This window comes from Micromonas pusilla (assembly GCF_000151265.4).
Source record: "Micromonas pusilla CCMP1545 genomic scaffold MICPUCscaffold_2, whole genome shotgun sequence".
Classification (NCBI taxonomy): Eukaryota; Viridiplantae; Chlorophyta; class Mamiellophyceae; order Mamiellales; family Mamiellaceae; genus Micromonas; species Micromonas pusilla.
Window position 1 is genome coordinate 120,386 of NW_003315883.1, and position 16,067 is coordinate 136,452.

Below are 16,067 nucleotides of genomic sequence, written 5' to 3' on the forward strand. Positions count from 1 at the left end.
CCGACCGCCCCTTCGAAGATCAAAACTCAAAAAAGTTGGCCGGCGCGAGCGGGAGTCGGCGTCGCGTCGGCGCGAGCGGAGCCACGACTGCGCAAATCTCGCCAGTCAGTCCCTCGCGCGCGCGTCGCGTGGACTCGCCCCACGCTACCCCCCCAACCTCCCTCCCACCCACCCGCGCGCTTCCCTTCCCTTCGCCCTTCCCTTCCCCACCGTGCGCCATGGGGAAGAAGTCGATGACGAAGGACCGCGGCTACGTCACCGCGACGGAGTGGCGCGAGGAGGGGGGCGGCTTCAAAGATCGCGCGGGAGAGGGGATACCGTTCCGACGCCTTCCGTTCAACTGCTGCGCGGTGTCGTTCCTGCCGTTCGAAGACCCGGTGTGCACGGACGACGGCACGGTCATGGACATCATGCACGCGGTGCCGTACGTGCAGAAGCATAAGAAGCATCCGGTGACGGGCGAGCCGCTGGAGCTTAAGCAGCTCACGAAGCTCACGTTTCACAAAAACGACGCGGGCGAGTACGAGTGTCCGGTGCTGAACAAGGTGGGTACTGTAGTGAGATCACGCACGCTTCCTGATCACCATACTGGTTCCCATACGACCCCGTTCGCGTGGTGAACGCCGTTTCTTAAGGAGTCTCTCGCTCGTCGGCCGTCGAGACGTTCGGCTGACGAACCAAATCTAATCCGATCCGATCCAATCCAATCCGTTCGTTCTCTTCTGACACTGGTCCCCATACGACCCCGTCGCCGTGGTGAACGCCGATCCTTAAAGACGTTCACGGACAGCACGCACATCGTCGCGATCAAGACGACCGGGAACGTCTTCTGCCGCGCCGCGATCGACGAGCTGTGCGTCAAGGCGAAGTGCTGGCGGGACCTGCTCACGGACGAGCCGTTCACCCGCAAGGACATCATCACGCTGCAGGCGCGTTCTAGTTGTCGCACTGGTGCTCATACGACCGCGTTCGCGTGGTGAACGCCGTTCCTTGAGGACTTTACTTCCCGGCGTGTATTTCTCTCCGCCCAGGGTCTCTCACTTTCAATCCCGACACACCTCGACGCCTTTCAACTCCGCTTCTGACGCCTATGAACTCCACCCCGACGTCGCTTTGAACGATGGACCCTCGACCCTACAGGACCCGCTGAACCAGAGCGGGAGGACGTTGGACGCGTTCGAGCACGTGAAGAGAGGGCACGACACGAGAGGAGGGGAAGATGGAACGTCAACCGACGCGGCGGCGCCGACAAACATGAACGCGCGCGCTATGAGCGAGGATATCAAGCGCGTGCTCCAGGGGCTCGGCACGAGCGACGCGTCAGCCGCGCTCGACGCCGGCGGCGGCGGAAAACGCGCGCAGGCGGAGCGACAGCTGGCGGCGGCGAAAGCCGACGCCGACCAATCCGGGAAGGACACGTCAGCGGCTGCAGCGAAGGACACGTCGCATCTGCGCAAGGGTCCGAAGCAGCTGACGCACGTGCTGGATAACGTCCGGTTCCGCCCCGGGTCGCACACGTGGAACACGGACGGAAGCGACGCGCACGACGCGAGCGCGCACGAGGCGCGTCCTATGCACTGGTCCCCATACGACCGCGTGGGCGTGGTGGACGCCGATCCTTAAGGACTTTCTCTCCCGGCGTCTCTCTCCGCCCACCCCACGGTTTCAATCCCGACACAACACCGCGACGATGCCTTTCAACTCCGCTTCTGACGCCCTTGAACTCCACCCCGACATTCGTCGCTTCGTATGGGCAACGACCCTCATCAGGCGGAGAAGAGACGCGAAGCCGAGATGCTCGAGAGATTCAAAGTCGTCGGCGATCACGTCAAAATCTCCACGAAGACGAACGCGATGCGCACGACCGGCGCCGGCAGCACGTCGTTCACGAGCACGGTCATGGGGAACGGCACGCAGGGCGTGAACACGCGCTGCGAGGAGATCGTCTATCGCAACCCTAAAAAGAAGGGCTACGTTCGATTAAATACCACGCACGGTAACGTGAACGTCGAGCTGCACTGCGACGTCGCGCCGAGGGCGTGCGAAAACTTCATCACGCTGTGCCTCGCGGGGTACTACGACGGCGTGGGGTTTCATCGTTCGATCAAAAACTTCATGATCCAAGGCGGGGACCCTTCCGGCACCGGGACGGGCGGGCAGTGCATGTGGGGAGGGAAGTTTAAGGCGCGTCCGTTCTCCTCGCGCTGACTGGTCCCCATACGACCGCGTTCGCGTCGTGAACGCCGTTCCTTAAGGACTTTCTTTTCTTCCCGGCGTACTGTGTGTTTCTCTCCGCCTACAGTACCCTTCGCTGGTTTCGATCCCGACGCGCCTACGCGACGCCTTTCAACTCCCCCCGTTTGACGCCTTTCGACTCCGCCCCGACGTTCGTCGCTTCGAACGATTGACCCTCCCTCGACCCTCACAGGACGAGATCACGCACCTCGGCCACTCCGGCCGCGGCGTCCTGTCCATGGCCAACGCGGGCCCGCACACGAACGGATCGCAGTTTTTCATCCTGTACAAATCCGCGCGTCACCTGGACGGCAAGCACACGGTGTTCGGGAACGTCGTGGGCGGGATGGAGACGCTCGCGGCGTTTGAGGTGCGTTCTATACACTGGTCCCCATACGACCCCGTTCGCGTGGTGAACGCCGATCCTTAAGGACTTTGCCCGGCGCTTCTCTCCGCCCATCCCTCGCTTTCAATCCCCGCCATCGGCGCCTTTCAACTCCATCTGACGCCTTTCAACTCCACCCCGACATTCGCTCGTATGGAACGACCCTGAGGCGGAGCCGACGGAGGACGACGATCGGCCGAGGAACGCCATCTCCATCCTCTCCACGGAGGCGCGTTCTCCTTCACACTGGTCCCCATACGACCCCGTTCGCGTGGTGAACGCCGTTCCTTAAGGACTTCTTCTTTCTCTCCTGGCGTACTGTACAGTTCAGTATGTTTCTCTCCGCCCACCACCCCTCGGTTTCAATCCCGACGCACACACCTCGACGCCTTTCAACTCCAGCCCTGACGCTTTCGTTGAACTTCACGAACTTCAGGTGTTCACGAATCCGTATAAGGAGATGGCGGAGGAGGAGGCGACGCGTGAGGCGAGGGAGAAGGCGAGGGAGGAGTCGGAAGCGCGGGAGCGCACGGAGGCGTTGAACCCCGGGCGGTGGTTCTCGGACCCGGCGGGGGAGTCACGGCGGGAGGAGGCGCGGCGACGCAGCGGCGGTGAGACTGCTTCCCATACGACCCCGTTCGCGATGTGAACGCCGATCCTTAAGGACTTTTCTCGTCGTCGCTCTTCACCCGCGCTTCCCTTTCAGCGTACGTTTGACCGGGAAGACGTTCGACTGACCGATCGCTTCACCCACGCAGGCGGCGGCGGAAAGGACGACGACGACAACGACGCGGTCGCGGGGACGAAGCGAGCCGGGGGCGTCGGGAAGTACGTGAACCAATCCGGGAAGGACACGTCAGCGGCGGCGGCGAGGACGACCGCGGCGGCCGCGCCCGGGATGTGGGGCGGCGCGAAGAAGAAGGCGAAGACGTCTGCTGGGTTCGGCAACTTCGACGGGTGGTGACCTTTAGACGCGAGCTTTGATCTGACAAAAATTCTTTCGCGAAAAAATGTTAAATCTTATTAGTCGCGAGCGATGAGACGGCAGTCGTCGTACCGTGAGCTCGTCTCGCCGCCGCCGCCGCATCCCGCGCGTCAGTACCCGTCGTCGGACCACTCCACGCTCGCTAACCCGTCGACGTTCGCGCGTATCAACTCCGCGGTCCTCTCGTTGCACCCTCTCGTCCTCCCAAACGTTTTGCTGTAGCCGTACACTGATGGATGAGGAGAAGTGTTCATCGGTCAGTTGAAAGGGACCCAGCGATCAAACGTTGAAACCGAGGGTGGGTGAAAAACGCCCAAAGATCGCACCCGATACGGTCGCGGCGTCGCGTCTGATGCGCCCTCCCCCGATCACGCGTCCGATCACCCCTCGCGTCCTCGCGTCGCTCCCGAGCTCGTCCACGAGCGCGCGGTAGACGTCCGCGTGGTACGGGCACCTCCTGACGTCGACCGACCGCACGACGAGGATCGCGGTCCCGGGCTCGTCCGGATGCGTGAGCTGGACTTGGACGTACTTGTGCGTGCCGCGCTCGAGCTTCACGATCGGGACGGATCGGAGGACGGGACCGAGCTTCGCGGCGGCGTCGTTCGAGACGTCGTCGCGCGCTCTGTCCGCGCCGATCGCCTCCGCGACGACCGCGCGCGCGGCGGCGTTGAGCGCCTCCCCGGTCTCGTCGCAGAAGCGCGCGGGCTCGTCGCTTGGGGGCATCCGTGTGTGGCGCGCGCGCGGACGAAAGTTAACATTCCGCTCTTCATCTGATAAAATTCTTTTCTGAAAAGTTGCCACAGAGCTAGCTTCTCCGGTCTCAAGCCCACAGCGCCATCTTCCACTCGTCGACTTCCGTGGGAAACACGGGCCTGAACGTCCTCGCGCTCCTCGGCGACGCCATCATGTCCTCCACCGTCGTCCTCCACTCCGCATAATGCGGCGTCTTCTGAGGGCCATTCCATACAAAAACAGTTCTCCGGTCAGTTGAAAGGGAACGCGATCAAATGTTGAAACCGAGCGATGGGTGAAAAACTTTTGTATAGAACGCACCTTATGCGCCGCCGGTCCCTCCGCGGTGGCGTAGATTTCAATCAGCACGAACCGCGTCGGGTCCTCCTCTGAGGGTGATCGTCCATACGAAGCGACGAACGTCGGGGTGGAGTTGAAAGGCGTCAGAGGTGGAGTTGAAAGGCGTCGAGGCGCGTGCGTCGGGATTGAAAGCAACGAGGGGTGGTGGGCGGAGAGAAACAAACGCCGGGAAGTATAAAAGTCCTCAAGGAATGAAGTTCACGACGCCGACGCGGTCGTACGGGGACCAGTGCGAGATGGTCTAGATGGTAGAACGCGCCCGAGCGCAGCACGTCGAATCGGAGGTTGTCCGGCTCGAGCACGCTCGACGCCGCGTTCGCGACGCACGCGTCGACGAACTCGTCCTCCATTCCGGGCTTGACGTGGACGTGGACGTGCGCGATGTGCATCGACTCCAGCGACGGCGGCGGCGGCGAAGACGCGTTCTCATCAGGGCCGTTCTATACGAGCGAACGTCGGGGTGGAGTTCAAAGGCGTCAGAAGCGGAGTTGAAAGGCGTCGAGGACGGGGATTGAAAGCGGGGGGTGGGCGGAGAGAGACGACGGCAAAAGTCCTTAAGGATCGGCGTTCACCACGCGAACGCGGTCGTACGGGGACCAGTGTGAGATAGAACGCACCTCATCTTCGTTCTCGTCGCTCGCGCCATCGTCTCTCCTCGGCTTTAGAAACGACGCCTCCTCCGGCGTCGACCGCGCGCTCGCCTTCCTCCTCGCCGCCGCGCCGCTCCCCCAGAGCCCGCGCCACGGATACACGGGGACGTACTTCCCCGCGCGCCTCGGGACCGCCATCGCGTCCGCGACGTCGTCGCGCCACCGCGCGTAGTGCGCCGTCTCCTTGTGCGCGGCGACTGACGTGAGGGTCGAGGGTCGGGTCCGTCGTTCAAAGCGACGAACGTCGGGGTGGAGTTCGTGGGGGTCAGAAGCGGAGATGAAAGGCGTCGAGGGCGGGCGTTGAACGCGAGGGACCCTGGGCGGAGAGATGCGCCGGGAGATAAAGTCCTTAAGGATCGGCGTTCACCACGCGAACGGGGTCGTATGGGGACCAGTGTGGATGGACGCATGGACGACGCACCGCCCTCGGGGGAATCGTAGATCTCCACGAGCACGAACTTCGCGTCGTCGCCGACGTCTTGAAGCACGTCGAAGCGCGCGTTGTCCTCCTCCTCGACGCTCGAACGCGCGTTCGCGATCGACGCCGCCGCGAACGCGGCCTCGGTGCCGGGGACGCACGCGACGTCCACCGTCGTGACGCGCATTTGATCCATCGATCCGCCGGGCGAGGAGGAGGAGGAGGAGGAGGATGACATCGACACGGCGCGCGTCGTCGTCCTCCGCGGCGCGGCGCGACCGCGACCGCGACCGAGGCGCGGCGCGCGCGCGCGGGTGGTGATCGCGCGAGGAGGAGGAGAGGGAGGAGGTCGACGCGCGACGCAGCGCGATACGGCGGACGCCATCGCCGTCGTCGTCGTCGCGCGCGCGGAAAAATATCTGGCGGGGACGGAGGGAGTCGCGTGCGAGACGAACAGAACGAAAAGAAACTTGGCGGCGTCACGCGTCTAGCGAACGTCTCGCGCTCTTCCTCTTCGCGCTCTCATCTCCCTCTTCGCCCCCGGGGGAGTCGCTCCCGGAGACGTCCCCGGACGCGGACGCGTCGAGCCAGCCCGCGTCGTCGTCGTTCAACGGCGACTCTGGGCGCGGCGGCGGCGCGGCGTCGTCGTGACTGTCGTCGTCGTCGTCGTCGTCGTCGTCGTCGAGGGACGCGACGAACGCGGGAGACACCGGCGACCACCGCGGCGGCTCCACGCGCTCCGCGCGGTCCTCGGAACGCCTCGGCGACGACGGCGGGGAGTCCCCCGGGGAGGAGGAGGAGGAGGAGGAGGAGGAGCGTCTCGCCGGCGGCGGCGGCGGCGGCGACGCCCCGAGCGGGTCCCCGCCCGCCGACGCCGCCGGCGCCGCTTCATCTTCCTTCTTCTCGTCCTCTTTCTCCTCCACGCGCTTCGTCGCGCCGCCCGCGACTGCCCCCCCGCCCGCGCCGCCGCCGCCGCCGCCTCTCGCGAGCGCGGCGACGCCGTGACTCACCCCGGACGCGAGCGCGCTCGCGCCGCCGCCGAACGCGCCGCCGAGCCAACTCAACGTCGACCACGCCGTCGACGACGCCGACGCGTTATTCAAACTACTACCGCTCGAAGGAGTGGCGGCGGCGCTCGCGCCGGATCCGCCGCGTTCGTCGAAGATGAGGTCGCCGCCCGCGCCACCCGACGGCGGCGGCGGGCGGAAGTTCACGCCGACGAGATCTGCCTCGGTGACGGCGCCGCCGGACGCGGCGAGGACGGCGTCTCGCCGTCGCCGCTCCACGACGCTCGGGTCTTCTTCCACTGTTCCTTCGCCTCCCGCTTCTTCTTCTTCTTCTTCTTCTTCTTCCTTCGCGCCGACGCCGCCGCCGCCGCCGCGCGTCGTCGCCGCCGTCGCCGTCGCCGTCGCCGTCGCCGTCTCGATCGCCGCCCTCGACCGGTCGGCTTCGCGGCGGAGGCCGTACAACGTGTGGTGTCCGACAGTGTCCGACACCTCGTGTCCGACAGTGTCCTTCTTCTCGCCCTCACCCGCGTCGCCGCCGCTTCCTCCTCCTCCTCCAGCGCCGCCGCCGAAGTCCTCCGCGGAGAGAAAATCGTCCAGATCTTTCCTCGCGTCGCGGCCGCGCATGAACCCGGCGACGTCGAGCTCAGCCGCGGCGGCGGCGAGCGTGCCTCGCTTCGGCGGCGATTTCGGCGGCGGTCTCCCGAACGCGCCGCGTCCGAACGCGCTGTGTCCGAACGCATCGTTGTTATCCGACACTTCGTCGTCGTCCTCCTCCAGATCCTCCTCCTCCTCCCCCGCGCCCGCGGCCGCGCGTCCGCGCCGCTCGCTCTTCGCCTGCTTCCTCGCCGCCTTGCGAATCGCCTTCAGATCCCTCGTGAGCTCCTCCTCCAGCGCGAGCTCCTGCCGGCTCCGCTGCGTCACCCGCGAGTCCCTCGCCTCTCGCTCCCTCTCCGACATGAACGCGCGAACGCGCTCCAACTGAGGGTCGAGGGTCCATCGTTCAAAGTGACGAATGTCGGGGTGAAGTTCAAAGGCGTCAGAAGCGGAGTTGAAAGGCGTCGCGGTGCGTCGTCGGGATTGAAAGCAGCGAGGAGTGATGCGCGGAGAGAGACGAACGCCGGGAAGTAAAGTCCTCAAGGGACGGCGTGCGCCGCGCGAACGGGGTCGTACGGGGACCAGTGTGTAGAATAGAACGCGCCTCGTTCGCGTGCGCGATCTCGATCGCCCTTCGACTCTCCTCGCGCGCGTCGTCCCGAGCGTAGAGCGCGTCGAACGCGGTCGCGACCTCCGCCTGGAGCAGCATCTCGTCCGTCTCAGGGTCGTTCCATACAAGCGATTGTCGGGGTGGAGTTGAAAGGCGTCAGGTGGAGTTGAAAGGCGCCGCGGGCGGGCGTTGAAAGCGCGGGATGGGCGGAGAGATGCGACGGCAAAAGTCCTTAAGAAATGGCGTTCACCACGCGAACGCGGTCGTATGGGGACCAGTGTATAGAACGCACCTCACTCATGAGGCGACACGCGGCGACGATCGACTCGTTCGCCGCCCAGACGTCGCTCACGACGCTCGGAAGCGCGCTCAGTTCTTCCTCCACCTGAGATGTCGGGGTGGAGTTCAAAGGCGTCAGGTGGAGTTGAAAGGCAACGCGGGCGGGGATTGAAAGCAGCGAGGGACCCTGGGCGGAGAGAAACGAACGCCGGGAAGTAAAGTCCTTAAGGATCGGCGCGCGCCGCGCCGACGCGGTCGTACGGGAACCAGTGTGAGACATAACGCGCCTTGGCCCAGTGCTTCGCGTGCTTCGACAGCGTCTCTCTGACGTGCTCCGCGAGCGCGATCGTCGTCTCCGCCCTCGAGAGGTGATGCGCGTTGTTCACGTCGAAGTCCGAGACGGCGGTCTCGACGGATCTCGCGAACGACGCCGCGCCGTCGCCGCCGCCGTCGCCGAAGTCGCCGCCGCCGCCGCCGCCGCCGCCCTTCGCGCTCTTTTCCCCGAAGGCGAAACCTCCTTTGGCCCCTCCCGCGCCCGCCCCGCCGCCGCCGCCGCCGCCAGAAGACGAACCGTCAACCGACGCGCCGCCGCCGCTGAGGGTCGAGGGTCCATACGAGCGAATGTCGGGGTGGAGTTCATAGGCGTCAGAAGCGGAGTTGAAAGGCGTCGATGGCGGGGATTGAAAGCGAGGGGCGGGCGGAGAGATGCGACGGGCAAAGTCCTTAAGGATCGGCGTCCACCTCGCGAACGGGGTCGTATGGGGACCAGTGTATAGAACGCGCCTGGAGCCGCCGAAGAGCGTCTCGATCTCCCGCGCGCGGCGGTGAAGCGCTTCGATCGCGGCGTCGCGCGCGGAGACGGACGACAGCGACGCGAGCGAGCCGCGGACGCTCTCCGCGGCGCTCGACGCGGTGTCGTTCATCGCGTCCACGACGTCTAAGAGCTGGTCTTGAACGACCGCGGTCTCGCCCTTGAGCCAGGAGAACCACGACGCGGTGGGCGCGCTTGAAGGCGCGGAAGGCGCGGAAGGGGCGTTCTATACGAGCGAACGGCGGGGTGGAGTTCAAAGGCGTCAGTTGGCGTTGAAAGGCGTCGAGGTGTGTCGGGATTGAAAGCGAGGGGCGGGCGGAGAGATGCGACGGGCAAAGTCCTTAAGGATCGGCGTCCACCTCGCGAACGGGGTCGTATGGGGACCAGTGCATAGAACGCGCATGATTCGGCGCGGGCGCGGGCGCTCTCATCGGATCGTCCGCTCCTTCGTCTGCGCCGCCTCCGCCGCCTCCTCCTCCTCCCGCGACGGCGTCGCCCCCGACGCGAGCCGCGGGCTCGATCGAGGACGACATGACCGACGACGACGGCGACGACGACGGCGACGGCGACGACGCGTCCGTTCGCGCGGACGACGGGGCGCGCGCGTCGGGCGAATGTGAAGATGATTTGATGATTTGATGATTTGATGATTCCTCGCGCGGTCGCGGTCGGGACTTCGACTTTTTGTGAGCTTTCGGTGAGCAATGTCGCGGTTGGCGCGATCAACGACGAACTTGAAAGCGAAAGCCGGAGCGCACCCGCATCAGATGTAAAAGATTCCACTTTCAAGAATCTTTCGCAGTGGCGAGCGCGTCGAGCTGAAAAGATCACTACACGACGCACCGGCGCGCCTCGCACGCGCGCCGTCGTCGCTCTCTCTCCCGCGCGCGTCCCTCGCGAGCAGCGCGTCGAGGGTCACCCCCCCCCTTCCGCGCGCGCGCGCGCGGCGGACGCGCGGCGACCGACCTCTCGTCCGGGGACGGACGACCGACGCGGCGTCCGAGAGAGCGAAGAAGGAAGTCGTTGCGCGGCGAGCGCATATATTAAACGATGGCGTCGTCGCTCCCGCCGCGCGGCGACGACGACGTCATCGTCGGCTACGCGCTCACGGAGAAGAAGTGCCGGAGCCTGTTCAGCCCGGAGCTCATCGCGCACGCGAGGTGCGCGCGCGGTCCCGCGCTCCCGACCCGCCCGCGTCCGCGCCCGCGGCGTCGCGCGCGTCTCCGCGGGAATAATAAAATGGCGCCGACGGCCGCCGCGCCGCCGCGTCGCGTCGCTCCCTTCCCGCGCGCGTCCGGTCGCCTCCCCGCTCGCGCGCGTCGACTGACCGACCGACGCCCCAACTCTCGTCGACGCGACCGCGCAGGGACCAGGGCGTGCACTTCCTTCCGATCGACCCCGCGGTGGAGATCGAGGCGCAGGTGCGCGCGACGCGACGCGACGCGACGCGCGCGCGGCGACCCCGTCGCGGCGCTCGAAATCCTTCGTTCGTTTCTATACACTGGTTCCCGTACGACCGCGTCGGCGTGGTGAACGCCGATCCTTAAGGACTTTGCCGCCGCCGCTTCCTCGTCCTCGTCCTCGTCGTGTCATCACGTCGTCTTCCTCCCTCCCTCCTCGTCGACGCAGACTGGGCATCCGTTCGACGTCGTCCTCCAGAAAGTCCCCGCGTCCTCGCCGGACAAGGCGACGTGGGACGACAGGATCACGGCGTACGCCGCCGCGCACCCGCGCGCGTTCGTCGTCGACCTCCCCGCGGCGGTGGAGAAGGCGCGTCCTGTTGTTATTATCACACCGGTCCCCATACGACCGCGTCGGCGCGGTGAACGCCGTTCCTTGAGGACTTTCTCTCCCATCGTGTGTTTCTCTCCGCCCATCACCCCTCGCTCTCAACTCCGACGACTTCTGACGCCTTTCAACTCCACCCACCCCGCGACAGATCGCCAACCGCGCGACGATGCTCGACGCGGTGAAGAAGCTGCACGCGGCGGCGGCTAACGAGCAGTTGGCGACACGTGTTGTTACTGATGATGTGGCAGTACACGTGGCAGAACCTGGACCGCGCACTAGCGCGTCGTCCTGCCGCGCCGTGCGCGCGCCGAGGCAGATCGTCGCGTCAGAGGGCACGGAGGAGGACGTCATCGCGGAAGTCCGCGACGCCGGCTTGGAGCTGCCGTTGCTCGCGAAATCGCTCGTGGCCAACGGGACGGCGGACTCGCACAAAGTCGCGATCGTGCACGACGTGGAGGGGCTGCGGTGCGTCGTGCGCGGCGACGTCGCGGGCCTGCGGCCGCCGTGCGTGATCCAGGAGTACGTCAATCACGGCGGGTGTCTCTTCAAGGTGTACGTCGTCGGCGACGTCGTGACGACGACGCGGCGGAAATCGTTGCCGGACCTCGCGGGCGCGCGGCGACGGCTCCGGCGGCGGCGGAAAGTGGCGGAGGCGGCGGAGCGACGGCTGCGGCGGACGTCGCGCGAGTCCGAGAGAAGGCTTTTAGAGCGGCGGGGGCGGTCTTCCGAGGACGCCGGCGGCGGCGGCGGACGGGGCGAGGTGGGGGCGGGGGCGGGGGTCCGAGGCGGCGGCGGCGGCGGCGGCGGCGACGGCGAGGGCGCGAGCGACGGGGACGCCGACGACGACGACGACGACGCGAGCGACGCCGCGTCCTTCGACGACGACGACGACGACGACGACGAGGGCGAATACTCGTATGACCGCGAAGGACGCGACGACGACGACGACGACGACGACGGCGGCGGCGGCGGCGGCGGCGGCTCGCCGACGGGCGCGCAGTCCGTCCCGCGCGTGTCGTGCTTCAAAGGCGGCCCGCTCAGGGACGAACGCTCGTGGCGGGACCGTTTGAGCGTCGACGCGGACGACGAACTTCGAGGCGCGTTCTATCTTACACTGGTCCCCATACGACCGCGTTCGCGCGGTGAACGCCGTTTCTTAAGGACTTTTCTTCCCGGCGTTTGTTTCTCTCCGCCCACGCCTCGCTTTCAATCCCGACGCACCTCGACGCCTTTCAACTTCAACTGACGCCTTTCAACTCCACCCCGACGTCGCATTGAACGATGGAACGGCCCTCAGTGCGCGAGCAAAACTTGTCGCGGTACCTCTCGAAAAATTTACGCCTGGACCCCCATAACCTGACGCTGTCGCACGTCGGCAGCGAGGCGTCGATCGACGGCACCGCCGCGAGCGACGGCGGCGTCGGCGCGACCGCGAGGGTGACGCACCGTCGGTTGGAGTCCCTGAGCGACGCGTTCGGCGGCGCCGGCGCGAGCACCACCGGAAGCGAGGGCGGCACCGGCGGATCGGGCGCCGAGGTGCGTTCTATACACTGGTCCCCATACGACCCCGTTCGCGTGGTGAACGCCGATCCTTAAGGACTTTTCCCGGCGCATCTCTCCGCCCACACCTCGCTTTCAATCCCCGCCCTCGAGGCCTTTCAACTCCGACTGACGCCTTTCAACTCCACCCCGACGTTCGCTCGTATAGAACGGCCCTGAGGACGGCGGCGCCGGCGCCGGCGGCGGCGGGGAGAACGTCCGCGTGCTGCGATCGCCGGCGCCGTCGTTCCGCCCGGACGGCGGCGAGGGCGCGCGAATGCGCGGCGATGACTCGCTGGGGTCGCCGTCGGACGCGGCGGCGGCCGGACGCCGCCGCGGTCACGGCGCGTTTCAACGAGAAGAGGGGGGCGACGCCGGCGACTCCTACGGGCAAACAGTCTCCCGCGTCGTCGCCGCGCCCGACGCCGATTTCGTCCGCGACCTCGCGCTGTCCCTGAGAGACGAGCTCGGGTTGCGACTGTTCAACTTCGACCTCATCAAGGTGGTCGGCGCGGCGAAGGACGAGTGGCTCGTGGTGGACATCAACTACTTCCCGGGCATCGCGAAGATGCCGGGGTACAGGCGCGTTCTCCTTCACACTGGTTCCCATACGACCGCGTCGGCGCGGTGAACGCCGATCCTTAAGGACGGAATTTTGCCGTCGCATCTCTCCGCCCATCACCCCTCGCTGGTTTCAATCCCGACGCACACACCGCGACGCCTTTCACCTCCGCTTCTGACGCCTTTCAACTCCACCCCGACATTCGCTCGTATGGAACGACCCTACAGCGACACGTTTTGCGGGTTTCTCAAGTCGGCGAAGCGCACAGCTGGCGGGGGGACCGGCGTCGGCGCGGAGAGCGGTGGGAGAGGAGAGGCGGCGACCGGCGGCGCGGCGTCCAGGAACGGCGACGCGTGAGAGAGAGAGAGAGAGAGAGAGAGAGAGAGGAGGTCGAGGGCGCGAGGGAGGGTCTGAAAAAGCACGTGACCCGCCCTGAGAGCCCTAGACTCGGGAAGATTCTTTGTTCCATCGATTGATTCATTTTTTTTTTGGTCCTCGCCTCGCTCCTTAGTCGCCGTCGCCGTCGCCGTCCCCGGCCTCGTCCGTCTCCCCCCCCGGATTCAGCGGCGACTCCCGCGCCGCCGCCGCCGCAGCCTCACGCGTCTCCGTCTTCGTCTCCGCGACCCACGGCTTATTCGCGACGCACAGCTCCCCCGCGACGCACCCGAAATCGCACGCGGGCTCGTCCTTCTTCCACCCGCACCCGGGCTCGTCCGGTAACGCGTCCAGCCGGTCGATCGCGCCGCGCATCAACCCGATCATGTCGGTCAAAATCGCGTTCAACGCGCCGTCGACTTTGGGTCGTTCCATACGAAGCGAAGTCGGGGTGGAGTTGAAAGGCGTCAGTTGGCGTTGAAAGGCGTCGCGGTCGGGGATTGAAAGCGAGGGACCCTGGACGGAGAGACACGCCGGCGAAAGTCCTTAAGGATCGGCGTTCACAACACCGCGCCGACGCGGTCGTATGCGGACCAGTGTATAGAACGCACCTTTCGCGCCGTCTTGCAGCGTCAGGTCCCCGCGGTCGCCCGCGTCCGCCGGCGGCATCCTCGGCTTGTGCGACCGCGGATCGCGGACGTGTTTCGTATCCACGTACGGCCGCTTAGGGTCGTTCCATACGAGCGAACAGCGGGGTGGAGTTGAAAGGCGTCAGATGGAGTTGAAAGGCGTCGAGGTGTGTCGGGATTGAAACCGAGGGGTGGGAGGAGAGAGACGCCGGCAAAAGTCCTTGAGAATCGGCGTTCACCACGCCAATGCGGTCGTATGGGAACCAGTGTATAGAACGCACCTTATCCCACGACCAGACCGCGTTCTTGTTCGCGTCCAAGTACGTCGCGCCCCAGGTGTAGTGATACAGCGACGCGTTCCCCGCCGCGCGGTCCGCGGGCGGCTGATGCGTCAAAGAGAAGTCATGTATCTGTCAGTTGAAAGGGGCCCACGCGATCAAATGTTGAAACCGAGGGGTGGGTGAAACACGTGTGGCGATACGAGTAACGCACCTGCGCGATGAGCGTCGTCGCGCTGGGCTCTTGCACGTCGTGTTTCACCCCCGTCACCGCGGCGGCGACGTCGTACGCGTACATCTCTCGGACCCACCCCAGGCGTTCTTTCGCGACGTCGTCCGCCTCGATCGCGGCGGCGATGCGCTCGTACTCGTCGATTAAACGCACGAGATCGGAGCGTTTTATCATCACCGGCGCGGGACCCGAGCGCATGACGTCCTCCACCCTCACCGAGTCCCTCTTCTCCTCCGGGATGAGCTTCCGTATCACCTCGGGAAGTTTCGGAAACTTCGGGTCGATGTAATCGAAGTGAAACGCGATCGCGGGAGAGTTCGGCGGCGGCGCGGGCATCGCGCGTCGCCACACGTAATCCGTCTCTATGAGCAAATAGTGTTGCGCGCCGCGGCGGCTGTCGGACGTGCGCAGCCATTTTTTTATCGCGTCCGGACGATCCGCGACGGGGAATTCGCACCACACGTCGCACGCCGCGTGCAGCGAGTCCACCCTGGGGGGTTGAAAGGGACCGGGTTGAAAGGGACCGACGCGATCGAACGTTCGTTGAAAGCGAATCGCGGCGGGCGAAGAGCGGTCGACCACGGGGAAAGTTCAACTCCTTACGGGTCGTATAGGGACCAGTCTCGTCTCGTCGCTCTCACCTGACCGTGGGCACCTCGGCCATGAGCTCGTCGTCGGTTCTTCTGTGTAACAGACGCGTGAAGTGCAGCATATCGCTCCCGGGCTGGACGTCAAGGAACGTTCTATACATTATCCGCGTCTGCCAGTTCAGGTACGGGCTGCCGTTCGACGTCGCGACGACGTGGATGCCGGCGGCGGTATTAGGGCCGTTCTATACAAGCGAAAGTCGGGGTGGAGTTGAAAGGCGTCAGTTGGAGTTGAAAGGCGCCGAGGACGGGGATTGAAAGGGAGGGGTGGGCGGAGAGATGCGACGGGCAAAATCCTTAAGGATCGGCGTCCACATCGCCAACGCGGTCGTATGGGGACCAGTGTATAGAACGCACCTTATACGATTCTGATTCTGATTCTTTCGTCGACGACGACGACGACGACGACGACGACGACGACGACCGCGACGGGGCGGCCGGCGACGGCGGCGCGGGCGGGTCCCCACGCCTCCGCGCGCTCGGCGCCTCCTCCTCCGACGTCGCCGTTTCCCTTCTCGGCGACGACTTTCGACGGCGTCGCCGCGCGTCGTCGTCGTCGTCGTCGTCGACGTCCTCATCCTCGGCGTCGACGAACGCGCTCGCGAACGACGCCCCCCCGCTCGTCGCGTCCCCGCCGCCCGCGCCGAGGACGACGCCGCCGCTCGACTCAAACTCGCTCACGCGCTCCGCCTCCTCCTCCTCCTCATCGTCGTCGTCATCGCGCGCGGACGCCCGCGCCGGCCCCTCGTCTCCGCGTCGTCGATCGCGGGAGGATGCGATCGCCGCCTCCGGTCCGCCGCGATTGCGCGCGCGCTCCGGCGCGGGCCCCCACGCCCATCGCGTGAGCTCGTACGCGATCGTCAGCGACGCGATGAAGAGGAACAGGGTGACGCATCGCCTCGATCGCGCTCTCGACCCGCGCGCGGAGGTCGCCCCCATCGCGGG

At 66.0% G+C, this 16,067-nt stretch overlaps 9 protein-coding genes across 9 annotated transcripts; 3 read left to right on the forward strand and 6 right to left on the reverse strand.

Moving 5' to 3' along the window:
• Positions 1–218: 218 nt before the first annotated feature.
• MICPUCDRAFT_55031 (uncharacterized protein) lies at positions 219–1,623 on the forward strand (the record flags this gene model as incomplete). The annotated part of the gene is made up of 3 exons (XM_003055804.1): positions 219–554; positions 777–967; positions 1,032–1,623. 3 exons carry the CDS (start codon positions 219–221, stop codon positions 1,621–1,623), a joined length of 1,119 nt encoding a protein of 372 aa, XP_003055850.1.
• A 126-nt stretch (positions 1,624–1,749) lies between these two features.
• Positions 1,750–3,506, forward strand: MICPUCDRAFT_64038 (uncharacterized protein; the record flags this gene model as incomplete). Its single annotated transcript, XM_003055805.1, has 4 exons — positions 1,750–2,184; positions 2,429–2,605; positions 2,790–3,231; positions 3,379–3,506. The coding sequence occupies 3 exons, from the start codon at positions 1,750–1,752 to the stop codon at positions 2,910–2,912; spliced, it is 735 nt and encodes a 244-aa protein (XP_003055851.1). The 3' UTR covers positions 2,913–3,231; positions 3,379–3,506.
• Positions 3,507–3,715: 209 nt separating this feature from the next.
• MICPUCDRAFT_38336 (uncharacterized protein) lies at positions 3,716–4,331 on the reverse strand (the record flags this gene model as incomplete). The annotated part of the gene is made up of 2 exons (XM_003056197.1): positions 3,716–3,834; positions 3,932–4,331. 2 exons carry the CDS (start codon positions 4,329–4,331, stop codon positions 3,716–3,718), a joined length of 519 nt encoding a protein of 172 aa, XP_003056243.1.
• Positions 4,332–4,428: 97 nt separating this feature from the next.
• MICPUCDRAFT_55035 (uncharacterized protein) lies at positions 4,429–5,089 on the reverse strand (the record flags this gene model as incomplete). Its single annotated transcript, XM_003056198.1, has 3 exons — positions 4,429–4,557; positions 4,662–4,883; positions 4,928–5,089. The coding sequence occupies 3 exons, from the start codon at positions 5,087–5,089 to the stop codon at positions 4,429–4,431; spliced, it is 513 nt and encodes a 170-aa protein (XP_003056244.1).
• A 165-nt stretch (positions 5,090–5,254) lies between these two features.
• MICPUCDRAFT_55036 (uncharacterized protein) lies at positions 5,255–5,964 on the reverse strand (the record flags this gene model as incomplete). The annotated part of the gene is made up of 2 exons (XM_003056199.1): positions 5,255–5,547; positions 5,772–5,964. 2 exons carry the CDS (start codon positions 5,962–5,964, stop codon positions 5,255–5,257), a joined length of 486 nt encoding a protein of 161 aa, XP_003056245.1.
• A 264-nt stretch (positions 5,965–6,228) lies between these two features.
• Positions 6,229–7,732, reverse strand: MICPUCDRAFT_46476 (uncharacterized protein; the record flags this gene model as incomplete). Its single annotated transcript, XM_003056200.1, has 1 exon — positions 6,229–7,732. One exon carries the CDS (start codon positions 7,730–7,732, stop codon positions 6,248–6,250), a length of 1,485 nt encoding a protein of 494 aa, XP_003056246.1. The 3' UTR covers positions 6,229–6,247.
• Positions 7,733–10,119: 2,387 nt separating this feature from the next.
• On the forward strand, positions 10,120–13,030 carry MICPUCDRAFT_55039 (inositol 1,3,4-trisphosphate 5/6-kinase; the record flags this gene model as incomplete). Its single annotated transcript, XM_003055806.1, has 6 exons — positions 10,120–10,229; positions 10,436–10,490; positions 10,618–10,866; positions 11,009–11,993; positions 12,158–12,396; positions 12,569–13,030. The coding sequence occupies 6 exons, from the start codon at positions 10,120–10,122 to the stop codon at positions 13,028–13,030; spliced, it is 2,100 nt and encodes a 699-aa protein (XP_003055852.1).
• Positions 13,031–13,468: 438 nt separating this feature from the next.
• MICPUCDRAFT_55040 (uncharacterized protein) lies at positions 13,469–13,771 on the reverse strand (the record flags this gene model as incomplete). Its single annotated transcript, XM_003056201.1, has 1 exon — positions 13,469–13,771. One exon carries the CDS (start codon positions 13,769–13,771, stop codon positions 13,469–13,471), a length of 303 nt encoding a protein of 100 aa, XP_003056247.1.
• Positions 13,772–14,060: 289 nt separating this feature from the next.
• Positions 14,061–16,061, reverse strand: MICPUCDRAFT_55041 (uncharacterized protein; the record flags this gene model as incomplete). The annotated part of the gene is made up of 4 exons (XM_003056202.1): positions 14,061–14,375; positions 14,458–14,965; positions 15,117–15,307; positions 15,480–16,061. The coding sequence occupies 4 exons, from the start codon at positions 16,059–16,061 to the stop codon at positions 14,061–14,063; spliced, it is 1,596 nt and encodes a 531-aa protein (XP_003056248.1).
• Positions 16,062–16,067: the final 6 nt, after the last annotated feature.